The 27,197-nt window shown below is 46.2% G+C and overlaps 3 protein-coding genes across 3 annotated transcripts in view; 2 read left to right on the forward strand and 1 right to left on the reverse strand.

Annotated features, from left to right (window-relative positions):
- The window catches only part of LOC309549693 (sulfotransferase 6B1-like), a 607,359-nt gene that overhangs the window by 552,874 nt on the left and 27,288 nt on the right, over positions 1-27,197 (forward strand). The gene's annotated exons all lie outside the window — the stretch shown is intronic.
- LOC309549695 (sulfotransferase 6B1-like) overlaps positions 1-27,197 on the forward strand; it is a 403,842-nt gene that overhangs the window by 179,815 nt on the left and 196,830 nt on the right. The gene's annotated exons all lie outside the window — the stretch shown is intronic.
- Positions 1-27,197, reverse strand: part of SHPRH (SNF2 histone linker PHD RING helicase) — a 222,116-nt gene that overhangs the window by 57,632 nt on the left and 137,287 nt on the right. The window contains exons 18-19 of the mRNA XM_082250133.1: positions 5,051-5,193; positions 3,501-3,674 (exon numbers count right to left, since the gene is read on the reverse strand). Coding sequence (XP_082106259.1) covers positions 3,501-3,674; positions 5,051-5,193 — 317 coding nt within the window. The remainder of the gene's footprint in view (positions 1-3,500; positions 3,675-5,050; positions 5,194-27,197) is intronic.

Raw genomic sequence — 27,197 nt, forward strand, 5'->3', positions numbered from 1 at the left:
TGGTATGGATGGCACAGATGCACAAATGTGGCATTTACTCTTGTCTATACTCAGGGGTCAAGTCCTGGGAAAAAAAGTGTGGGGCTGTGGACATGATACAGGAGGTGGTCAAAGGCTGCGGACATGATACAGAAGATGGTCAGAGACTGCGGACATGATACAAGAGATGGTCAGAGACTGCGGACATGATACAAGAGATGGTCAGAGACTGCGGACATGATACAAGAGATGGTCAGAGACTGCGGACATGATGCAAGAGATGGTCAGAATCTGCAGACATGATACAAGAGATGGTCAGAGACTGCGGACATGATGCAAGAGATGGTCAAGAACTGCGGACATGATAGAAGATAGAAGAGCACTAGGGAGGCCGGAGAGCACAGGGGAAGCAGAGAGCACTGGAGGAGCTGAATGGCACGGAGGGGGGGGGGGGGGGGAATGGAGAGAATTAAGGGGGGGGGGGTTTGGAAAGCATTGCAGGGGGGTTGGAAGGCGCAGGGGGGTGGAAGCAGGGAAAACCAGGGGGATGGAGAGCACAGGGGGAGGGGGGGAACTGGAGAGCACTGTCTGGGGGGGAACTGAGGGGGCTAAAGAGCACTGTGGGGGCGTTAATAGCACCGGGGGGGGGGGTTATTAGCACTGAAGGGATGCTAAAGAGCACAGGGGGGCTAAAGAGCACTGAGGGGAGCCAGCAAAGGAAGTTGTATAGGAGGGGGATGGGGCAGCTGCATATAGATGAATTGAACTTTCCATATTCCTAGTGCAGCTTCTGAGAGGAGGAGTAACAAGTATTCAGCGACATGAGGCATGAGGAATAAATATGGAAAGTTCAATTCATCTCTATGCAGCTGCCCCATCCCATCCCCCTCCCATTCAGCACACTAAACGAGACTCCTCAGGCACTGACCTTCTTCCTGCAGCTGCCTTCTAGGAAGTTCTTCACACTGAGATGTGGACACCGGCCTGACACCCATCAGTGCGGCGATGTGGGCAGCCCGACGGACAGCTGCCTGACATCCTTCCAGTGCGGCGATGCGGGCGGCCCTTCAGACACCCCCCAGGGCGGCAATGCGGGCGGCCCTTCAGACACCCCCCAGTGCGGCGATGCGGGCGGCCCTTCAGACACCTCCCAGTGCGGCGATGCGGGCGGCCCTTCAGACACCCCCAGTGCAGCGATGCGGGCGGCCCTTCAGACACCCCCCAGTGCAGCGATCCGAGTGGTCCGGCTGACATCCCCACCCAGTGCGGCGATCCCAGTGGCCAGGCTGACATCCCCACCCAGTGCGGCGATCCCAGTGGCCCGTCTGACATCCCCCAGTGCGCGCGCCTCCCCCCTCCCCCGCCTGCTGGTACGCCCCTGGGAGCGGGACAGTAAGTGCACTTTTCAGTTTCAGGTTTCAGCGGATCAATCCGCCGCAGAGTTCCCAGCCTGTCACGGTCTATTCATATTGAAGAGACCAGTGATCAGGCTTCAGCTGTGCAGTGCACTGCGGCGGATCAATCCGCCTAAACCCGAAACAGAGAAAATAGTCCCACTTACTATCCCCCGCTCCCACAGAATACAGTACAATACAATACATTTTCTAAATAAAATAGGTGCACAAAATTCCATGACTTTTCCAAAACTTAGTGGGTTTTACTCATTTTCCATAACTATTCCAGTCCTGGAAAGTGTCATGTCAAAATCCCATGACTTTTCCAGGATTTTCATGACCGTACGAACCCTGAAAATTATAGCATACTTTACTGCAAATGTTCTGTACACACACTACTGATTTAAGCCGGCCGTACATGAACAGAAATTCCGCTGGTTAAGCAGGGACTGGCAGAATTTTGATCCATGTATGGGCAGGGAGGTCTACCAATCAACTTCTGTACAACCGCCTGTTGAATTTTTCCCCGCACAATCAGTGCTGCAGGCTAAAGCCTGCAGCGCTAATGAGTGTACTCTGATGGCGGGGAAGTCTCCCCGATATCAGAATACAAAGACACAGTAAATGTGTAAATGGGTGAATCAAGTGGGTTGAATGAAAAAAATAAAAATAAATACTCATCTATGGGCTGCTTTAGTTTTTTAAGGTGCATTCTCTGGGACTTTCATAATTTTCCTGCCTTAAACATAGAATATGTTAAAAACCTTAAACAAACACATTAGTGAACTGATTATCTTTCAGATCAGTGATCCAGCAGGTACTGAATCGGGTACCGGGATTTTTAAAAACAAGTCAGCACTTGTTGCCCTCAAATCTCTTTTTTCATGAATTTTCTAAAAGCCTCAAATTTGTAGCTGCTGACATGATACTGAAGCTCTGAACTTGGCTCAAAGCTGAGTGCTTTTGGTTTCAACTTAAGCTGGTTTCAATTTCTTGAACTAAAAAAATGGAATAATGCCTATCAGAGCCAATCATTTACTATCACAGTCTAGAACAGAACTTAAAAATGCCCGCCCTATAGTACTCTAAAAAAAAAAAAAAAACTGCTGCTATAACTATTTTTCTTTCATCTAGTTACACAAATCAAATCATTTGGAAGTCAGAAAAATATAATTTGCAGGAACTACTTGAACAATGCCATTGACAAATCACATCAGCTTAAAGTGGAGCTCCAGTCTCCTAAACAATTTATTTTACAAAAGCACTCCCATGATTCTTATTGCTTCTACTGTATAATTTGGATATTGTTATAATTGTCTTCATGCTCTGTAGTTCTAAATGTTTGATTACTTACATGATCCCAGCAGGAAGGCAGCAGCCATCGCTGATTTAGGCATCTGAAACTCCCTCCTATTTGATTCTAGGATTTGGTGCAGCTGGCTATCCAGCACGCACCTCTCGATTGCGCGCCTGCGCAGTAATGACACTGCACGGCGCACTTTGTTGATTAAAAGTTGCCATAGCAATGGTGGTGTTGTCGGAAGTTCCTGTCTCATTGTTATGGCAACCTGTCAACCAAATTGCAGCTATTAGACTTCCCGATGACTCCTGGGAAGGATGATGCTGATATCCCAGGAGTCCTTGGGATTTGCTTAATGATGACCTCGCCTAGGCGGCCAGGACCAGAAGTGGCACCTACATACATTAAAAAAAGATATTTAGAAATAATGGGTGAAACTCTGCTTTAATATCCTTTTGGTTGCTGTAGGCATCATCTAATTTTTCCCTTCTATTCTATTCAACAGCACTGTATGTGGCCAGTGAAATTAGTGTATATTTGTATTTGGTGTGTTTGTAAAATCATTTGTACAGAATTAAAAATGGTAAAAAGTCTGAAATCTTAACGGGATTAGTATACTGTATATTTGTAAAATCATTTGTACAGAAGTGACATTGGTAAGTAATCCTCTGTTGAGTGACATCCCTTTTGTACTTGAACATTGTGTATCACAAATTTGTTGTGTCTAATATGTAAGAGGAAAATAAACTTACATACATAGAATGGTCCTAAGGTTGCAAATAAGAAATGAAAGAAAAATGCAATGTTAGCAAAGGTATTAAACATACATGTGGAGTGGAAGTCGACCAACTCGAAGGTGGCATACTGAGGCAGTCTGGATAATTTCTTGAGAAGGAGGACCCTCGAGATTTTTCACAGCATCTCTCATCAGTTTCTGGCACTTCTTCAGTTCTTCCATTTGCGTTGTGACAATGTACTGAAGTCCTCGGCAGTCCCGAAACCTTTATATAAACACAATAAGCTGGAGCTAATGCATTCTTAAAGTATTTGTGAAGAAAATGTAGTGGGAGGCCAAGCTGAGTGGAACCCCGTTTTAACACATCTTAATATTATGCTGATTATATACAGTATATATATATATATATATATATATATTTACAAAGACCACATATTTTTGATTATTTTGGTTTGCGGAGGAAAATACAAGGAGGTAAACAATCCAATTCATGCTTAAATAGAAACTTCAAACCCCCTTTCATTTGCTCCTCCCCCTCCTTGGACGTGGCCATTATAACATATGCACAGATGTGTAGAAGTGCTCTGCTCAGCCTCCAGGTCCAGACAGGGCCCTTCAACACATGTGCAGGAGACTTCCTGCGCATCCACAAAGAAACCAAAGGTTTAGGTTTGCCATAATTGCTATCTTTGCGCATGCACAGGGGAACTTGTGCACGTGTAGATATTCAGGGACCTGAAACTCTGCAGCACATCTGGGCATTTGCAGGACGGTGAGCCACACAAATGTCATTCTCACTTAGGCGAGAAATGAGGAAGTGCTGCTGTGCAACCCAAATAACTGTCACATTTACTTAGGGGTGAAGGTCTGCTTTTTAGATATACTGAAAAGTGTAGTTCATAGCAAAGCTTTATCCATCACAGCTGGTATAGACATGGATTAGAGCCTTCCATCAGGGTCAAGAGTGGTGGTAAAGGCAAAGGCAATTTCATTCCTCCTACCAAACAAAATTGGGGTAGAGTTTCATTTTTATTAAAACCTTATTCTACTTATAGTTTTTAACTATATATATATATATATATATATATATATATATGAACATCAAGGCAGTCATATTGTCCATACAGTATACGTGCTTTTATGGTTTTAAAAACATGCTGGGATTTTAGCCTAGTATTGCAGCACATGTAACAAACCACCTTTATTAACAGATTTATTGATAACATACTTAGTAGGTTGTTTTTTAAACAACTAAGTTTTTTTACAGTAGCTTTTAGCAAGAATGCTGAACATACTAGTTACTGGAAAGGAGAATATTGACATTTGTTATGGAAAAATAATAAAGAAATGGCACAGAAGGGTAAAATGGGGACATCAAATTATCATTGCCTTCAACCAAGCTCTACTAATTAGACAAAATACATTTTCACTGAAAATATATGTATTTTATTTTTCAATGACTATCACTTATTCAAGTTGGCAATAAAAATACAGGATGCCTATACAGTATGTTGTGAAACTTTTGCAACAAGAAAATAACAGTGTACCATTTTGTCGTAGGATTTTTGTTCTTTGGTCCCCTTACAACTGTCACAAACAGTAAATGTCAAATGTTCAAAACATTCAAAGTGTTATCCTTACTTATCAGCCATGGACAGCTTGTTAACTTGATGTTTATATCTGATTGTAATTTCATTTTGTACACGCTGAACAAGATCTTCATCACTGGAATTATGGATGGCACGCTGAATCACATCGATCCACCAGGGGGAGGAGAAATTTATCTGAAAGAATTCAGGACAATTACTGCGGCAAGCAGGAAATGCATACATATACAATATGTATAAAAAAAATGACAACCCCAAAAGTTAGCTGTAATATGGGGATAAGTAGGCTCACACTAAATATTCAAGAAGGAATACTAACCTATTACTAAAGTAAATGTATAATAGAATTCATATGATACCTCTACAGAGCTTTCTAAAAATGAAAACCGCTTTATCATAAGAGGATGCGGGTAATTGCTGTTTTTAATATTTTATTTCCCAATGCAATAGTTAAGCGCTCAATAGGTCCAAATGTTTAAAACAAATTGCACTTCAATGTACTATAGATACATGTTTATACACCAAAGTAAATCAAGCAAGTTTGCTACTAAAAACATAAACTCTGTAGTTTTCCACTGTTGTTTATTGGCTCCCTTATGTCCTAACAAATAAAAGCATGTACAATATATCAGACGCTCTGCCCCTGTGTCCAGGTAATAGGACACTGGCAAATATCAAAGCTTTGACTCAGCCTACCCACTCCCTAAATTTTGTCAGCAATATTCGAGTAAGACAAAAGGGAAGTGACCTGCGTCCTGAGATGTACTCCAAGAAAGGATCTATGTCCTGTGATTGTAGTCGAGCACAAACTGGCTCAACATCAGGCTGAAATGGTAACAACAAAAAGTCTGAAGACAGAAAACAGATATCTCAGGAGTAGAGTTGAGCGGACACCTGGATGTCCGTGTTCGGCGGGTTCGGCCGAACTTTAAAAAAAAGTCCGGGTCCGTGTCCCAGACTTTTGCCGAACTTTTCCTGGACACCGAACCCCATTGAAGTCAATGGGGACCCGAACTTTCAGGCACTAAAATGGCTCTAAAACACCAATGGAAAGGGCTAGACTGCTGAAAAATGGCAGCAAAACGTAGTTAAGAGCATGGCAAGTGCTCTGCAAACAAATGTGGATAGGGAAATAACTTAAAACAACAAAAAAAAAAACAGAAAAATAATCGGATTTTTGTAAGATCTTACCGTAAAATCCTTTTCTCTTAGCTCATTGACAGACGTAGTCTTCTTGATTCACAAGAAATGGGTTATGTTGTCTCCGCAGGAGTAGGACTAGGCAGAAAAGAAAAAACGTTCTGGCTCCACCCCAGGGGCAGTCCCAGAGGGTATATCCTCCCTCTCTCTGCTACAAGGCATCAGTTCTGTCACAAAGCAGCAACAGAGAATTTAACCCAACCCAACTCAATGATAGAGGGGCGGGTACTACGTCTGTCAATGAGCTAAGAGAAAAGGATTTTACGGTAAGATCTTACAAAAATACGATTTTCTCTGTCGCTCATTGACAGACGTAGTCTTCTTGATTCACAAGAAATGGGACATCCAGAAGCAGTGCCACAAATGAGGGGTGGGATTGACAGAAATCAAAATCCAATCTAGAAGGCCCAACCGGAGCCAACCAGAAGTATCAAAGGACTCATCGAGTAAACAGATGAGACCTATCCCACAAATCCTCGAGGTAGACCAACAGTCTCCTCAAACAGTGGCCTGCAGGAACCTTGCGGCCAGAAGAGGCATCTGACGATGCCATCACATAAACCTTATACAATATTGTAAAGGTATGAACCGACAACTAAACAGTCGCCTTGAAAACCTGAACCACTGACGCCTGATGGCGGAAGGTCCAGGAAACTCTAAGCGCCCGAGTAGAATGCGCCTTAACAGGGAACGGGGGATCCCGACCCTTAGATAAAATAAGCCTATACCACCGTCTGTCTGATCCATCTAAAGATGGTCGCAGCAGAACAGGCAACCCCTTCTTAGGGCCATCCGTGATCACAACCAGTGAATCCGTCTTACAAATTGAATCCGTAGTATTCAAATATATCCTGATCGCCCTAACTACATCCAAGGAATGCCATGCAAATTCTCGAGGATGATTGGGCTAAGGACATAGGAAGGACAATACACTGTCCTCATTCAATGAAACTTTGAAACCACCTTAGGAAGGAAGGATGGATTCGGATGAAGAACAACCTTATCCCTATGAACCACCAGATCTGGGGAACAAAAGGATAATGCAGCCAGTTCTGACACCCTGCGTGCAGAAGTGATAGCCACCAAGAAGGCCACCTTCTGGGATAAAGTAAGCAAGGGAATCTCCCTGATATTTTCAAAGGGAGGTGTCTGAAGAACCGACAGCACCAAATTAAGATCCCAGGATGGTAACGGCGCGTGCACTGGCGGAGCCAGGTGTCGCACCCCCTGGATGAAATTACGCACCAAGGAATGAGTAGCCAAAGGCTTCTGAAAGAAGATAGCAAATGCTGAAACCAGACCCTTGATAACACTCAAGGCCAGCTTCTGCTCAACTCCCTGTTGCAGAAAAGCCAATATTCGGGCTACCGAATAAAGATGTAGATGGAACCCAAGGGATTCACACCACACAATATAAGACTTCCATGTACGATGATAATCTTTCTGGAAGTGGCTTTCCTTGTTTTAACTAGAGTAGGAATAACTGAAGCTGACAATCCCTTGTCCTTCAGCACCTGGGTCTCAATAACCAGGCCGTTTAAAACCAGCGATCGTAAAGCAGGATGGAAGATCGGTCCCTGAGACAGTAGATCCTCCCTGAGAGGAAGTCTCCACGGGACGTCAGCCACCAGTCTGACCAAGTCGGCGTATCAAGCTCGACGAGGCCAGTCCAGAGCTACCAGGATTACTGGAATTCCTTCCTCCTCTATCCTGCGAAGAAGTCTTGGCAGTAACCCAAGAGGAGGGAAGGCATACATTAGCTGGTATTGCCCCCACGGGGTGACCAGTGCTTCTGCGGTCTCTGCTAGAGGATCGCGGGAGCGAGCCACGAATCTCTGTACTTTTTCTGTTGAATCGTGATGCCAACAGATCCACATCCGGGGTGCCCCAACGTAGGCACAACTGGTGGAAAACTTCTGGATGGAGGGACCATTCCCCCTGATCCGGAGTCTGACGGCTGAGATAATCTGCACCATACCGAACCGACAGGCACCCTCTCTTCACAATACCCTCTCCACCGGGGTGGGGGGTTGTGGACCACTCCGGACGCCTCGACTCTCTGGTTCCTGGCGTCCAAGCGAGACTTTTAACTCGCAAGGTCAGTCCCTCCAATGGGACTCCGTCGCGGCCGACCCAGCGCGGAGCTCTGGTCTGCATGCGCTCGTAGGCAGAAACCGGGGTGACCACTGGATCTCAACATCCAGCCCGTCGCCCGGCCCCGCATACTTACTTGAATGTGTCCCGGCCGACCAAGCGCAATGCAATGGTCTGCGCGCGCTCGTAGGCCGGCTGGGGTGACCACTAGTGTAGCCCAGTCCGGCGTATTTGCTTGAAGATCTCACAGGAAAAAACACTGGAGAAAAACTACCTAAAAAATATTTTTTCTAAAAAAAATCTTGCCAGGACCAGAGATCCCAGCAAGGAACTTAGGTCCTTACTCCTGACTAGACAGAAAAAAACTCATGCCTTGTAGCAGAGAGAGGGAGGATATACCCTCTGGGACTGCCCCTAGGGTGGAGCCAGAACGTTTTTTCTTTTCTGCCTAGTCCTACTCCTGCGGAGACAACATAACCCATTTCTTGTGAATCAAGAAGACTACGTCTGTCAATGAGCGACAGAGAAAAAACAATGTTCTTCATCTCTGAAGGACGAGGCCCATATGGAGTAGGAGGGAGGTTGAGGTGGTGGTGGATGTGGCGGTGTCATAGGCGTGTGCACAGGGTGTGCCGGGTGTACCTGGGCACACCCTAATCACCTAGGGCACATAGCATTATCGCTCTGTTTGCCAGTGAGGAGATGGGAAAGATCTCCCTCGGACATGCTCTACTCTATTTCTCTTTGCCAGCAGGGAGAGTAATGTATCGGGGCCATGTACATGTAGGCAAACACATGCATGTGTATTTAATATAATATAATGCAATAGGCTGCGCACACCTATGGGCGGTATAGGTGGAAGCGGCGGTGGAGGAGGACCAGGGCCGGATTAAGAGCATCATGGGCTTGGTGCTGAGGATTTTGAAGGGCCTTAAGGGCCGTGCCTTGGCATGCACCCAGAGGAGGAAGGGTGCAGCCATGCATGAATAATTCCACATGGGATGCTGTCTCTGAAGCCCATAAACACATCCATGCATCGGCAACTGTCCCTCCTTGTCCGGCCTTCGTGCTGTGTGGGGAGGTTCTGAGGGAGCTGCCTGGGGAAGCGAGCATAGAAGCCAGACTTCTGTGTTTACAAGTGACAGAAGAGCGGTAACAGTGAATATGGCCAACCCAGGGGCCTATATAAAAGGTAGGGGCCTGGAGCTGCAGCTCCAATAGCCCCTACGTTAATCTGGCCCTGAGGAGGACGAGGTAGCCAACACTGCTTCTTTTCACAAATTTTAAATGAGGGTACACCCCAAAAGAGTGAGAAAGAGCAAAAATGGAACAATGGCTGGGTAAGGTATTCTGCACAAGGTACGGAAAAGTCCCATGGGATCCATGCCTGGTTCATTTTAATGAACGTGAGCTTGTCCACATTGTCTCTGGACAGGCGGCTGCGCTTGTCTGTGATAACGCCCCCAGCTGTGCTAAATACCCGTTCAGATAATACACTGGCTGCAGGGCACGCCAGCACCTCCAAGGCGTAAAGGGCAAGCTCAGGCCATGTGCCCAACTTGGAGACCCAGAAGTTGAAGGGGGCAGACCCCTCATTCAGTACGTCTAGGCGTGTGCACACATACTGCTCCACCATGTTGGTGAAATGCTGCCTCCTGCTAAGACGTTCCATATGAGCAGCTGGTGCTGCTGTTTGTTGTGGAGTGCTGACAAAGCTTTTCTACATTTCGGCCATGCTAACCCTGCCTTCTGAGGTGCTGGCGGTGCCCTGGTTGCGTTGGCGACCTCTTCCTCCTCCTCCTCCTCTGCCTTGTGCTTCCACTGTGGCCCCGCTGTCAGGTGGGAATGCCAGCAGCATCGCGTCTACCAGCGTGCGCTTGTACTCGCGCATCTTGCGATCGCGCTCCAGTGAGTGAATTAAGGACGGTACGTTGTCCTTGTAACGGGGATCCAGCAGCGTGGCCACCCAGTAATCAGCACAAGTTAGAATGTGGGCAACTCGGCGGTCGTTGTGGAGACACTGCAGCATGTAATCGCTCATGTGTGCCAGGCTGCCCAGAGGCAACGAAAGGCTGTCCTCTGTGGGAGGTGTATCGTCTGTGTCCTCTGTATCCCCCCAGCCACGCACCAGTGATGGCCATGAGCTGGCCTAGGTGCCACCCTGCTGTGAACATGGTTCCATCTCCTCCTCCAGCTCCTCCTCCTCATCCTCCAGAACTGTGCCCCTGCTGGACAATTGTGTCCCTGGCGTTTGTGAGTGCAGGAACCCACCCTCGGAGCCCCTTGCGAATGACTGCCCTGAAAGCCTTGGAAATGTTACCTCTTCATCCTCCTCCTCCTCCTCCTCATCCTGTGCCACATCCTCTTCCATCATCGCCCGAATTGTTTTTTCAAGGAGGCATAGAAGTGGGATAGTTAAGCTGAGAACGGCGTCATCGGCACTGGCCATGTTGGTGGAGTACTCAAAACAGCGCAACAAGGCACACAGGTCTCGCATGGAGGCCCAGTTATTGGTGGTGAAGTGGTGCTGTTCCGCAGAGCGACTCACGCGTGCGTGCTGCAGCTGAAACTCCACTATGGCCTGCTGCTGCTCGCACAGTCTTTCCAGCATGTGCAAGGTGGAGTTCCACCTTGTGGGCACGTCACATATGAGGCGGTGAGCGGGAAGGCCGAAGTTACGCTGCAGCGCTGACAGGCGAGCAGCAGCAGGGTGAGAACGCTGAAAGTGCGCACAGACGGCCCGCACTTTCTGCAGCAGCTCTGACATATCGGGGTAGTTTTTAAGGAACCTCTGCACCACCAAATTCAGCACATGCGCCAGGCAAGGGATGTGCGTCAAACCGGCTAGGCCCAGAGCTGCTATGAGATTTCGCCCGTTATCGCACATCACCAGGCCGGGCTTGAGGCTCGCTGGCAGCAACCACTCATTTGTCTGCTGTTCCATGCTCCTCCACAACTCCTGCGCAGTGTGTGGTTTGTCCCCCAAACAGGCAAGTTTTAAAACTGCCTGCTGTCGTTTACCCCTGGCCGTGCTGAAGTTGGTGGTGAAGGTGTTACGCTGTCCGGATGAGGAGGCGGTAGAGGATGAGGAAGCGGAGTAGGAGGAGTTAGGAACAGGAGGCAAACTGAAGCGCCCTGCAATCCTCGGTGGTGGAAGGACATGCGCCAAATTGCTATCCGCCTCAGGCCCATCCGCCACTGCATTTACCCAGTGTGCCGTTAGGGAGATATAACGCCCCTGACCGTGCTTACTGGTCCACGTATCGGTAGTTAGGTGGACCTTGCCACAGATGGCGTTGCGCAGTGCACACCTGATTTTTTCCCCCACTTGGTTGTGCAGGGAAGGGATGGCTTGCCTGGAAAAGTAGTGGCAGCTGGGCATGACGTACTGTGGGACAGCCACCGACATAAGGTTTTTAAAACTGTGCGTCTCCACCAGACGGAATGACAGCATTTCAAAGGCCAAGAATTTTGAAATGCTGGCATTCAGGGCCAGGGATCGCGGGTGGGTAGGGGGGTACTTCCTCTTCCTCTCAAGTGTTTGGGAGATGGAAAGCTGAACGCTTCCACGGGACATTGTGGAGATGGTTGGTGACCCAGGTGGTGGTGTTGCTGACAGATCCTCTGTTTGCGAGGTGGCAGGTGCCGGTATCACTACAGATGTGGCTGGAGCGGCCGAGACTGCAGCAGAAGAGGAAGCAGGATGAGCCAGAGACGTTTCTTGGTTTTGAAGGTGTCTACTCCACTGCAGCTCGTGCTTTGCACTTAGATGCCTGATCATGCAGGTTGTGCTCAGGTTGCAAACCACTCGTGTCCTGTCATCAGCACATTTTCTAAAGAACTTCCACGCTAGAGAACTTCTTTGAGCTGACTTTGGTGCGCTCGTTCCCTTGCTGCGTTGGGCAGTAGCGGGCGTAGTGTCTAGGGCACGGCCGCTCCGCTTCTGCACCCTGCTCCCTCTTCTGCTGTGCTGGTGGCTCTGTGCGACCACCGCCTCTTCCTCCAAACTACTCAGGTCACCTGCATGGCGTTCATTCCATGTGGGGTCGAGGACCTCATCGTCCTCCACATCATCTTCCACCCAGTCTTCACCCCTGCCCTCCTTGTCGGTCTCCACAATTCTGAACGCCGCAGCAGTTGGCACCTGCGTTTCGTCATCATCGGAGACGTGCTGCGATGGTCCTTGCATGTACTCATCTTGAGAAATAAGTGGTTGGGCATCGCTGCACTCAATCTCTTCTACTTCTGGGGCAGGGCTAGGTGGATGGCCCTGGGAAACCCTGCTGACAGAGTCCTCAAAAAGAACAAGAGACTGCTGTATGGATTGGGGCTCAGACTGCTTGCATGATTTCCAAGGGGGTGAGGTGAAAGACGGTTGGACATTGGCTGCAGGTGCCAACTCTGACCTTTCTGCAGTAGACTGGGTGGGAGACAATGTGAAGGAACTGGAGGCACTGTCAGCAACCCAATCTACTATCGCCTGTACTTCTTCAGGCCTCATCACATCTAGAGGCGCATTATGCCCTACCAAATACTGCTGCAGGTTCTGTCGCCTACTCACACTTGAGGAAGGTGTTTCACTTGTGCGTGTAGCTGGCACAGATCGACCACGTCCTCTCCTTGCAACAGGAGCTCTACCAGCAGCACCACGACCCAGGCCACGGCCCCTATTTGGCGGTCTCCTCATATTTCTGTAATTTATGATCTTGCCCTAGAAAGGTGTTTATTGAATAGCGGAACAAAACAACAACAGTATCGCACGGGTGTATCTGACAGTCAAATATGCAAACTATGCCGCAATTTAATGTTTTTTACCCCAAAAGGGTGTATATTGAATAGCGGAATAGGAAAAAGGATAAAAAAACGGTTTATCTCACACGTACAAACACAGACTAGGCCCCGATTACAATTTTTTGTACCCTAAAGGCAGGATGAGGAAGAGGAGTAGGAGGAGTTGGGAACAGGAGCAAAAACTGAAGCGCCCTGCAATCCTCGGCGGTAGAAGTAGATGCGCCAAACAAATTTAAAAAGGTGTATCTCACATGTACCGGTACAGACTATCCCGCAATTTAATTTTTTACACTCAAACAGGGTGTATATTGAATAGCGGAATAGGAGAAATTTTACAAAACGGTGTATCTCACACGTACAAACACAATCTAGGCCCCGATTACAATTTTTTGTACCCTAAAGGCAGGATGAGGAGTAGGAGGAGTTCGGAACAGGCAGGAGGCAGACTGAAGCACCCTCAAATCCTCGGCAGTATGAGATACGCCCCAAAAATTGGAAAGGTGTATCTCACACGTACCAACACAGACTATCCCGCAATTTAATTGATCCCCAAAGGTTTTTATTGAATAGCGGAATAGGAAATATGATCAAAAAAAGTGTATGTATCTAACACGTACAGAAGCACACTAGGCCCCAATTACTATTGTTTGTACCCCTAAAAGGCTGGATGAGGAGTAGGAGGAGTATGGAACAGGCAGCACCCTCAAATCTTCAGAAGTATGAGATGAACCCCAAAAACTTGGAAAGGTGGATCTCACACGTACCAACACAGACTATCCCGCAATTTAATTGATCCCCAAAGGTTTTTATTGAATAGCGGAATAGGAAATATGATCAAAAAAAGTGTATGTATCTCACACGTACAGAAGCACACTAGGCCCCAATTACTATTGTTTGTACCCCTAAAAGGCTGGATGAGGAGTAGGAGGAGTATGGAACAGGCAGCACCCTCAAATCTTCAGAAGTATGAGATGAACCCCAAAAACTTGGAAAGGTGGATCTCACACGTACCAACACGGACTATCCCGCAATTTAATTGATCCCCAAAGGTTTTTATTGAATAGCGGAATAGAAAATATGATCAAAAAAAGTGTATGTATCTCACACGTACAGAAGCACACTAGGCCCCAATTACTATTGTTTGTACCCCTAAAGGCAGGATGAGGAGTAGGAGGAGTTTGGAACAGGCAGCACCCTCAAATCTTCAGAAGTATGAGATGAACCCCAAAAACTTGGAAAGGTGGATCTCACACGTACCAACACAGACTATCCCGCAATTTAATTGATCCCCAAAGGTTTTTATTGAATAGCGGAATAGGAAATATGATCAAAAAAAGTGTATGTATCTCACACGTACAGAAGCACACTAGGCCCCAATTACTATTGTTTGTACCCCTAAAAGGCTGGATGAGGAGTAGGAGGAGTATGGAACAGGCAGCACCCTCAAATCTTCAGAAGTATGAGATGAACCCCAAAAACTTGGAAAGGTGGATCTCACACGTACCAACACAGACTATCCCGCAATTTAACTGATCCCCAAAGGTTTTTATTGAATAGCGGAATAGAAAATATGATCAAAAAAAGTGTATGTATCTCACACGTACAGAAGCACACTAGGCCCCAATTACTATTGTTTGTACCCCTAAAGGCAGGACGAGGAGTAGGAGGAGTATGGAACAGGCAGCACCCTCAAACCTTCAGAAGTATGAGATGAACCCCAAAAACTTGGAAAGGTGGATCTCACACGTACCAACACAGACTATCCCGCAATTTAACTGATCCCCAAAGGTTTTTATTGAACAGCGGAATAGAAAATATGATCAAAAAAAGTGTATGTATCTCACACGTACAGAAGCACACTAGGCCCCAATTACTATTGTTTGTACCCCTAAAGGCAGGATGAGGAGTTTGGAACAGGCAGCACCCTCAAATCTTCAGAAGTATGAGATGAACCCCAAAAACTTGGAAAGGTGGATCTCACACGTACCAACACAGACTATCCCGCAATTTAACTGATCCACAAAGGTTTTTATTGAATAGCGGAATAGAAAATATGATCAAAAAAAGTGTATGTATCTCACACGTACAGAAGCACACTAGGCCCCAATTACTATTGTTTGTACCCCTAAAGGCAGGATGAGGAGTAGGAGGAGTTTGGAACAGGCAGCACCCTCAAATCTTCAGAAGTATGAGATGAACCCCAAAAACTTGGAAAGGTGGATCTCACACGTACCAACGCAGACTATCCCTCAATTTAACTGATCCCCAAAGGTTTTTATTGAATAACGGAATAGAAAATATGATCAAAAAAAGTGTATGTATCTCACACGTACAGAAGCACACTAGGCCCCAATTACTATTGTTTGTACCCCTAAAAGGCTGGATGAGGAGTAGGAGGAGTTTGGAACAGGCAGCACCCTAAAATCTTCAGAAGTATGAGATGAACCCCAAAAACTTGGAAAGGTGGATCTCACACGTACCAACACAGACTATCCCGCAATTTAATTGATCCCCAAAGGTTTTTATTGAATAGCGGAATAGGAAATATGATCAAAAAAAGTGTATGTATCTCACACGTACAGAAGCACACTAGGCCCCAATTACTATTGTTTGTACCCCTAAAAGGCTGGATGAGGAGTAGGAGGAGTATGGAACAGGCAGCACCCTCAAATCTTCAGAAGTATGAGATGAACCCCAAAAACTTGGAAAGGTGGATCTCACACGTACCAACACAGACTATCCCGCAATTTAATTGATCCCCAAAGGTTTTTATTGAATAGCGGAATAGGAAATATGATCAAAAAAAGTGTATGTATCTCACACGTACAGAAGCACACTAGGCCCCAATTACTATTGTTTGTACCCCTAAAAGGCTGGATGAGGAGTAGGAGGAGTATGGAACAGGCAGCACCCTCAAATCTTCAGAAGTATGAGATGAACCCCAAAAACTTGAAAAGGTGGATCTCACACGTACCAACGCAGACTATCCCGCAATTTAACTGATCCCCAAAGGTTTTTATTGAATAGCGGAATAGAAAATATGATCAAAAAAAGTGTATGTATCTCACACGTACAGAAGCACACTAGGCCCCAATTACTATTGTTTGTACCCCTAAAAGGCTGGATGAGGAGTAGGAGGAGTTTGGAACAGGCAGCACCCTCAAATCTTCAGAAGTATGAGATGAACCCCAAAAACCCCAAACATCATTCAGCTCTGCTGCAGGCCACAATTTAATTTTTTTTTAACCCAAGGCTGTATATTGAATAGTGGAATAGAAAAAAAAAGTGTATGATTTTTGAAACCACTCAATAATAGCACATGTGAACTGAACACAGCAGTGTATGATCAGTCAGCAAAGCACAGCTGACGGAAAAACGCTGCACACAGTGCCTGATAGAAAAATACTTTTCTCCCTCCTCCTCATTGGGCAAAAAAGATTGTGTTCACTGCACCCCAAAAAGATTGTGTTCACTGCACCCCAAAAAGATTGTGTTCACTGCACCCCACACACAGCAAAATGGATGTGGACCACTGACACCTGCCTATCTCCTATCCCACCCCACACAGCAATATCGATTGTAGTTTGTAGAACACACTGACCCTAAAAATCAGCAGACTCTCTCCCTAAAAGGATTGATAAGATCGTAGATCGGTCACTGCAAACCCCACCCCACACATCAATATCGATTGTAGTTTGTAGAACACACTGACCCTAAAAATCAGCAGACTCTCTCCCTAAAAGGATTGATAAGATCGTAGATCGGTCACTGCAAACCCCACCCCACACAGCAATATCGATTGTAGTTTGTAGAACACACTGACCCTAAAAATCAGCAGACTCTCTCCCTAAAAGGATTGATAAGATCGTAGATCGGTCACTGCAAACCCCACCCCACACAGCAATATCGATTGTAGTTTGTAGAACACACTGACCCTAAAAATCAGCAGACTCTCTCCCTAAAAGGATTGATAAGATCGTAGATCGGTCACTGCAAACCCCACCCCACACAGCAATATCGATTGTAGTTTGTAGAACACACTGACCCTAAAAATCAGCAGACTCTCTCCCTAAAAGGATTGATAAGATCGTAGATCGGTCACTGCAAACCCCACCCCACACAGCAATATCGATTGTAGTTTGTAGAACACACTGACCCTAAAAATCAGCAGACTCTCTCCCTAAAAGGATTGATAAGATCGTAGATCGGTCACTGCAAACCCCACCCCACACAGCAATATCGATTGTAGTTTGTAGAACACACTGACCCTAAAAATCAGCAGACTCTCTCCCTAAAAGGATTGATAAGATCGTAGATCGGTCACTGCAAACCCCACCCCACACAGCAATATCGATTGTAGTTTGTAGAACACACTGACCCTAAAAATCAGCAGACTCTCTCCCTAAAAGGATTGATAAGATCGTAGATCGGTCACTGCAAACCCCACCCCACACAGCAATATCGATTGTAGTTTGTAGAACACACTGACCCTAAAAATCAGCAGACTCTCTCCCTAAAAGGATTGATAAGATCGTAGATCGGTCACTGCAAACCCCTCCCACACAGCAAAATCGATCGTAGAAAACTGACCCTAAAAATCAGCAGACTCTCTCCCTAAAATGCCTACAACTCGCCCTGCCTAACACACTCCGACCTGTCCCTCAATTCTATGCGGACACAAATGAGTTTTGCCTGCCTGTCTGTCCCTAATCAGCAGCCAGCACGTATGTGTGCTCTGTCCCTGAACTAGTACACAGCAGAATGACGCCGCAGCGGCGCTGCCTCAAACTTATAAAGACTTGGTCACATGCTTCAGACGGCCAATCACAGCTACTAATACATTTGTAGGCATGGCTGGGATGGCTTAGGCACACCAGTTAAACGCTTGTTGATTGGCTGTTGAAAGCCCGCCATGAAAAGCGCGCCAATGCATGCAAAACCCGGAAATAAAATGACCGAACACAGATTTTTACCCGAACATACAGTAAAGTTTTCGGGTCCGTGTTCGGGTAACAAAAATCCAATTATTCGGTACGAACACGAATAATACAGTCCGTTTTCGCTCAACCCTACTCAGGAGTAGCTTGAAGGTTTGTGGCTACCCAGACTGGGACTTCATTAAAACATCCACAAGGTCAAGCAAAAACTCTGGACCATCAAACAAAAGAGAGAGGCAGAATTCATGGAATAATTTAGCCACCCTGCATGTCTGAATGCCAGAATGTCCACATATGACATCCCCTACTGTAACTGGATCAACCTGCACCCCGAATGGGTACCTCCATTGATGGATGCTTCTAGTGCTTCCCGAGGGCTCCAAGCACTCCCTCAGACAGCATAACCACCTCAGACCCCACAAACCGCCACAGCTTGGTTAGGGTCTCGCCGTCTCCTAACCACCCTGGACCTATGACAAGGCTCCAGGTTCCTGTGGATGAACCTCTCTTTCCCCAGAGAGTGCAGCAGAACAAGCTCTTGCACAAGCTCTTACAAGAGCTTAGTGATTATCCAAGGGAGTATGGAAGACCATAGCAATCCCATGTAGCATATTCCCCCAATAAGAGACAGGACTCTAGATTGAGGGTGAACTAACTCAACTTTATTGAACAAGAAACATACTTTTATACAATTTCCCCCCACAAGGTTACCACCCAGGTGGACCTTGTTGAGGACTGGACGTGACATTCACAATACAATAGAAACAGGGTTTTACACTGAGTCATTCCCATACAGTGTACACAACCCCTCCCCTCTGGCTGAATACATTATCTTATGCAGATGAAAGTGTATACAGGAACAGGATTAAACCTAAGCAAATTATCTGGCCATGTGGGCAGAACAATGTGAGGTCATTAACATTAGACAATGGGATGGCACAATCCGCATTCCCTCACTATACACAAAGAATAGGACTAGGCTGCCAGTGACAGTCTGTGTGTCTCTCTCACATTGAAGCTGGAATACACATTATCTCATTACACAAACAATAGTGAAAACCTGTCTGATATTGAGGGATATGTAATACACACATTATTTAGGAATTACAGATTTCATGGCAATGGGAATAAATCTTCATATTTCTATATAAAGATATTGCTGACAAATATGACTGTCCCATCTGAAGCAATTCAAACCATTAATTATCTGTTTTTCACTCATTGTGATGGTTAGTACCGTCACACCTACCAAAGACAAGTTGGTGAAACACCTCCTGGTAGAGGGACCACTGCTCAGGGTCCAGTTGTTGTTAGCTTAGAAAGCCTGCTTGCCAGTTTTCCATGCCTGGAATGTGCACTACAGACAGGGTGGAAATGTGAAATTCTGCCCAAGTCAGAAAGAGCTCCATTGTCTTGGAGCTTGAGCCAGTCTTCTTGCTCTGCCTTGACAATTTTTGTACTCCACAGCCATGGCATTGTAGGACTGAACCATGACTGGAAGGGGCGTGGCCTATTAGCGGACCGAGAAGCACACTAGTTCCTGAGCTCCGCGCTTCCTCTTCACATCCTTCTGCCTATCCTGCATCAACGAATCTCCGACTGGTACCATCTGCCTCCCCAAGACCCCGGGACTGCGTTACTCACGTGTTATGGTAAAATCCGCCCTCACAAGGCAGCTAAGTTGGCAGCGCAAAGGACCGATTCCTCAGCCAAAATGGCACCTGTGATCTTCCTGTCTCCTCGGCCATCGCGGCCTCCTCGCTCCCGCCTGGGTCGCAGGAGGACTTCTTCTCATCCACAGCTATTGGTCTCCCTGATATTCTGTGATCCCCTGCCTGTGAGGAGGAGGTTTTGTTGTCACCAGGTGAACAAGGTGAGCCGGCACTTTCCCCTGCTGAACCCACGCTGGGCCAAATTATGTCTGCCATACAAGATTGCAAGGCAGAGCTAACTGCACAGATAGAGACCATTCATATTGATTTCTTTTTATTGAAAAATGATGTCCAGAATCTGGGTGAGCATACAGGGGCTGCTGAGGAAAGTATTAGCACTGTGGAAGACACCATAGCCCCACTAAACCTTACTGTGCGGGAAACTTCCAGTGAACTCATGGCACCGCGCGCCAAAATCGATGATCTTGAAAATAGATTCCTCCGCAACAATTTACGCTTTGTGGGGTTCCCTGAACGCTCGGAGGGGACTGCCCCTGAACAGTTTCTACTCTAATGGCCGAGACAGACTATGGGCCCTGAAGGCATCCCTCCTGCCTTTGCTGTTGAGCGGGCACACCGCACACCTCCGCCCTCCCCCTGCGGGAGCCCCTCCACGCTCCGATTGCTCGCATTCTCAACTTTCAAGATAAAGGGGCTATATTGAGAGCTGCGCGCCTGAAGGGTGGATTGCACTATAATGGTCAAATTATTTGCATCTTTCCTGACTTTTCAGCTGATGTTCAAAAGCAAAGGGCCTCTTTCACATCTGTCAAAGCTAGACTTCGGGAACAAGATGTTCAGTATTCCATGTTATACCCAGTTAAACTCAAGATCATTCATGCCAACAAATCTCTCTTTTTCCCCTCGCCTGTGGATGCCTCTATCTGGCTGAATGTCACCTTTGGCTGCTCACAACTTCCCAGACGACGCTAACCGTTCTGAATCTCCCTGCAGCTGCTATACCTGTGCACTTGCCAAAGCCCTCTACAGTCATCTTGGTTCTTCACCTGCCACCCTTCACCTGGTCCTGAACTGTCCTGTTTGTTCTGCTCATCCTTCCTGCATGACCAGTGTCTGATCCCCCTGGGTTGATGGCTTCAGGTCCTTATCCCTGTAGAGAAGTGCATCTCTGTTGTCCAGTTTTCTGCTGACTTTTGGGTGTCTCTGTGAATATCCACACTGAGCTTCATCCTCCTACCTGATGGCTGCTCTCCTACACCTGAAGAGGACCGCATGGGATACCTGGTTCCCCCCCCCCCCCTTCTTTATTTTTGCCTCCTACCTTTTGTTGATTTTCGCATCTTAAGGTTATTGACTGCTGTTTTTTTTTCTCTGTTTGAGACATAAGCTTTCTGTGGTTGGGATGGAAGAGCTGGGTGGGAGGGGTTTAATTTTTTTCTGTTTCGCACTACTGTAGTTTTAACGCTCTCCATGATTTGCTGTTGCTCCTGCTGTGTCTCCCCCATTATGGTCACTTCATTATACCTCCAGAGGAGTGTCAGACGCCCCATGGGCATCGGACGTTCGTTTCTTTGATATGGCTACTGTTACTATGTCTGATAATTTAAAAATATCTCTTGGAATGTTAGGGCGTGGAAATGTCCCCACAAACGGTCCTTGGATTTCTCCTTCCTCAAGCAGTATAGGCCTCATATAATTTGTCTACAGGAAACCCACCTTACAGCCACTAAACAATTGGCATTAAAAAGAACTTGGATAGCTTCCATACCTCATACTCCAGAGGGGTCTCCATCCTACTGGCCAAATCTCTCCCAGCAGAGGTTATTCAGGTAAAAAACAGACCCTGAGGGCAGGTTTGTCCTCTTATCCCTACAAATAGGGCGTTTTGTTTCAAACTTAGTCAGTTTGTACATTCCACCGCCATTCTCGGCTGAGATTCTTACTAAGGTTACCTCATACGTCCTTGATTTACCCACAGGGCCTGTGTTGTATATAAGGGACTATAATGCTGTCATTGACCCAGTTATTGACCGCTTGCGAGGGGAGGGGTGAATTTTCCAGTCTCTTCTGGATTGGGTTGAAGTGTATGATCTTACTGATGTGTGGAGATGGAGGCATCCTGATGTCAAACAATTTAGCCATTCTGATTTCTTTCGGGCTATGTCCCATATTGACATGGTTTTTGCCCCTTCCTCTACCCTTCCACTTATCACTGGGGCAACTATCCTCCCTCGGGGGGTTTCAGATCATGCCCCACTGATGGTGGAGGTGTCTTTGCTCCCTTCTTCCGGCCCCCCAGGTTTGGCGTTTGAATGCTCACTGGTTGGCTGACCCGACGGTCCTCGTGCCTGTGCTAAGGGCATCGCGGAGTATTGGGCAGCTAACCTCTGCACTACGGACTCCCTTACAGTGTGGGAGGCGTTCAAACCTTCTGCCCAAGATATCTTTATGTCCATCACTGGCATCTCAGGAAAAATAATAGGGTTTGTACTGCTTGAGACTGCCATGCTGCGGGCGGAAGCTGATTATTCTTATCGCCCCACCCCTCATACCCATTCTCACTGGCTACATGCTCATAGGAATTATGAACTTCGCCTTTTGAACCTTAGGCAGAAACGTATGTTGTATACCTCTCAAAAGTTGTTTGAACATGGTAATAAGGCTGGGCGTCTGTTGGCCTATCTGGCGTGCCCGGAGTATTCCCCCACCTTTGTCCCGAGAATCCGTCTTTCTCTGACCGAGGTGGTGGACGCTCCCCAGACTGTTTTGGAAGCCTTCGTCTCCTTCTTTACTGAATTGTATATGTCTACTCCTCAATATGACGATGATATCTGCATATTTAACTGGTATCTCTCTCCCCTCCTTGACTGGACAGTGTAGTGAAGAACTAGATGCACCCCTCACAAAGAAGGAAATAGAACTGGCCATAGGACAAATGCTGAAGCATAAAACCCCTGGTCCGGATGGGTTCCCCCCTGAGTGGTATCATACCTTTAAGCATGTCCTAAGCCCCCACCTCCTGTTTCCTTGGACACCTATAAGGCATTTGACAGCGTGGAATGGCCTTACTTGTTCCTAGTATTGCAAATGTATGGCTTTGGGCCCCGACTGATTGCCTGGATCTGGTTCTGTACAACGACCTAGTCGCTAGGGTTAGGGTGAGTGCCTCGGTCTCCTAGAAGTTCTCGGTCTCCAGGGGTACAAGGCAAGGTTGCCCCTTGTCCCCTCTCCTTTTTGCATTGGCCATTGAGCCTCTGGCTATTCGTATCCGCTCTGCCTCAGATATTCATGGCCAAGTTATTAGTACTATAGAGGAGAGGATATCCCTCTATGCCGACGATACCCTCGTCTATTTGGAGGATCCCTATGGATCCCTGTGCGCCCTCCTGAGGGAGATGGAGGACTTCGGAGGATTTTCAGGCTTTCGGGTCAATTGGTCCAAATCTAGTCTTTTTCCTTTGGACCACGGAGCTGAACAGGTAGTTTACTCGGGTTCCCAACTTCAAGTTACGCATTCATTTCGCTACCTGGGTGTGATAGTTTAGGAACCTCATTCCTATGTCACTAATAATTTGTGCCCCCTCATTCAACAACTTCAGCAGCGCACTACTCAATGGATGGATCTTCCATTGAACCTGGTGGGTAGGGTTATATGATAAAAGCGATTTTTCTTCCGAAACTTTTGTATGTATTAGCTATTGCCCCCTGCAAAATCCCTAAGTCCTTTTTTAGGTGCATTGACTCCCTCTGTATATCTTTTCTGTGGCATAAACAATCTCCTAGAATAGCATTGGAGACTTTGAAGTTACCCACACATCTGGCCGGCCTTGCCTTTCCTAGTTTCTACCTCTACTACCTAGCATCCCAGCTGGTGGTGGTACATGATTGGCTGCACCCCTCCTCTCATAATGCCGTCACTACTACTGAGGCAGCTATTGCCACATCTCTTGAATCCCTACACAACATCATATACCGTAGGCAACTTCCATCAGGCCCGGGCATATTAATGATGCAGACTACGTTATCCCTATTCAAAATAGTGGTCCAATGCTTCTCTAGGGAAGCCTGGACTTCATTCCCCAATAACCCACTCTGGCACAATCCCATGCTTGCTGAATTACTATTGAATGAACTATTCCACATTCCCATTTTTGGATAACTAGAGGTGTTAAATATCTCAACCACTTATATGGCACTCAAGGATTCAAGTCCCTCCAACAACTTCCTCGTCATCCTGGTTTTACTATTTCCAGGTCAGGCATGCCTTACTAGTCCAATTTGGCTCCCTTACGGCCCCCTCTGCATATGGCTGCCCTGGAAAAGCTTCTTAGGAACCCTGACAATACTAAGTTAATCTCCCAGTACTACTCCTTCTTGATAGCTGACTCTAACCCCAGATTTGCAAGGGCGCAAGCTTGCTGGACAGCCTTGGGTGTGGATCTTGCCGAGGATGACTGGACTGAGTTTTCCGAAACTTACCACAGATCCGTCCTAGCCTTCAATGACAGACTTATTCAGATGAAGGTGTTCCATCACAGTCATCTCACCCCTAGTTGACTGCATAAACTGGGTTTACACCCCACTACTGAATTTTATAGGGGTTGTGGGGAGACAGCTGATTTTCTTCATTGTTTCTGGTCCTGTCCGGTAGTATCTGTGTTTTGGTCCGAGATTGACTCCTTTTTATCTACTGTCCTTGGAATTCCTAACATTTTACATCCAAAAAAAACTGTTTACAGGGCATGTTTGGAGACACAATGGTTTCCAGGCACACAAAGTGATTACTTTGCAACCTGTATTTTATGCTAGAAAGACTATCCTCCTGAGCTGGAAGGGGTCCACAGGGCCTGCTGTTGCCACCTGGCTTAAGCTGGTCAACAGTTGCCTTCCTCTGTATAAACTTACTTTTGAATTACGGGGTCGCCCTAACTTATTTGATAGAATTTGGAGTGGCTGGATATCCAGTCCCCTCACCTTGACTCTTCCGAGTTTAGGGGAGTAATGATCCTGGTAGTCCCCCTAACTGAGGCCACTGCTTTTCTCTGAAGTCATCATAGTTTATCCTATATTGTACTACGCTTTCTGTTGTTTATATGCTCACATTTCTGTACACCGTTGCTGATGTGTATCATTTTCTGCATGTGATGTGGGGGGGGGGTGTGACCTGGGAGCGCCAGCACTAGTTGTTGTACTTGTTTAGTCACCTTGTGACTCCCTTTTCTTTTTTATTGTTTTGTTTGTTTTTCTCTGTTTGGAAAACTCAATAAAGATATCTTTTAAAAAAAAAAGAACCATGACTGGAAGGGCAACTTGAATCGCTCTGAGGTGCAGGATGTTGATTTGCATCCAGGTTTCTTCTGATGATAAGTTCCCAGATCCAACAGGGGGCCCAGGTCCATCCCATCCAATCCCAACAGGCAGGCGTCTTTCATCGGCACTTTCTGCACCATGGGCAGAAAACATTTCCCTGTCCAAGACCAAAGGGTTTGCATTTTATCCTGTGAAAGGAAGACCTGTGTCAGAGGTGTGTCCAGGACCAGACCCAGATAGTCCAGGCAGTGCAATGACACAGTTGGGTTTTGTAGATGAAGAACCCAATCAAAGTTCTTCAGGACTTGCGACATTTCTAGCACATTTGTCTTGAGACCTTTCTCTGACTATTTTCACAGGAGCAGGCCTTGCAAATACCCCACAATGAGTATACCCCATGCTCAAAGATAAGCCAACACCGGGGATATAACTTTCATGAAGACTCCTGGTATCATGGCTGACCCAACGGGCAGGGCCACAAACAAAATGCCATTCCCCACCGCAAAGCACAGATAGTGTCGATGAGGCTGAAAAATGGGAATGTGGAAGTAAGCATCCTTGATGTCCACCCAAACCAGAAAGTCTCTTTAATGGAGAGAAGCAATTACTGACCTGACAGATTTCATATGGAACTTGTGAACATATAGAAACTACCCTACTTTCAAACGTGGGGACACCTCTTCACTAGGAAAATTATTTGGTGCCCAGCATGGCAACTTTGGAAGTCCAGGCTTTTTTTAAAAAAAAGAAAGGTTTTAGCTCGGCTCCCGGGACTGGAAGGAATGAAAGTAACTCTTTCTGGTCCCAGAGTAAGACAGCTCCTGACACTTTTTCAGATGTTGGAGAGTACCCTTTCCTCTCTTAATCTTTTAGATACACACATTAAAGGAATTGCCAAAGAGGTGCTCACCTTTGAAGGGATGCATTTAAAATGCTTCTTGCAAGGGAGGTCAGCTGAGCAGCATTTAAGCCACAGCACTTGCCTCATATGAGCCTATATAAGTCCCAAACGATAGTACTGATGGAAAGAGTCTCCCAACTGGTCTACACAGAAGAATACCGCTTCATGAAAGAGCCCCATTTGCTGTCAAGTGATTGAATTTCAGAGCTCCAGGTTTTTTTGCTAAATGCTTTGCCCAGACCAGCAAAGTTCGACAAACTCCATGAAAGAAATAGTGGGTTGCATGGCTGCACTTGTTGCATGGATGCACTAAAAAGGGGTTTGGACCTAGTGGAAAGGAGAGGAAAAGATGGGACCCAAGTGTCACAATAGGAATAGGAATTTTTGGATCAGCAGTGTATCGCAGAGGCAGAAATTTTAATAGTGATGTTGTGAGTGCCAACCTAGCACATGCGTTAAATTATTTTATTATTTTAATAAATGGTTTTAAAACAATAACACACTATTTGAAGTCATTTTGTCCTGTTGGCATTTCTAAGAGACAAAGAGGGTGATGTAAAGGGGGGGGGGGGGGACTTACTACTACTAACATTAAAGTATACCTAAAGGCAAAACCTTTTTGTTTTGAATAGGGTGGAGAGGGATTAGAATCACTGTCAGTTTTTATTGCTGTCTGTGCACCCTGTTAGGGATATTCACTCTCTCTTGTCTTATATACTATTTTCATTGAAAGTGAAAGTAAAAGAAAATCCCAAAGTTTGGGTTGTCCCCAGGGAACTAACAGAGAAGATTACCTGTCCCCAGAGATTTCCTCTCACTTCTTGTTTGGCTATGGGACATGAAGTGAAGGGAAGGGACACGGATGGCAAAAATAATCTGACAGTGGTTATAACTCTCCCTTACTCTACCCAAAATGAAAAAAAAGTTTTGCCTATAGTTTTATTTTAAGTGTGTGTAGACCTTACAGAACTAAAGATCAGAAAACTCATGGTGTTTGATTTAGGCAAACACTGGTGAGGGGGACACAAGTGATTTGTAGTGATTTCACAGTGGTAATTATATCGCAGGATTAAAAAAATGACACGCTACTACATTGTTTTGTTTAAAGACTTTTTGTTGTTTTATAAAGAATTTTGAGTGTATAGAGGCATTGTATATATTGTAGTATTGATGAGGGTGGTTGTTTTGAATTACACACAGAGTAATAAGTGGTTATAGGTTTAAATATTCCAAATGTTAATTTTAATATTGTTTTGAGCACATACTATTTGATGA

Source organism: Pelophylax lessonae (assembly GCF_965119305.1).
Source record: "Pelophylax lessonae genome assembly, chromosome: 3".
Lineage (NCBI taxonomy): Eukaryota > Metazoa > Chordata > Amphibia > Anura > Ranidae > Pelophylax > Pelophylax lessonae.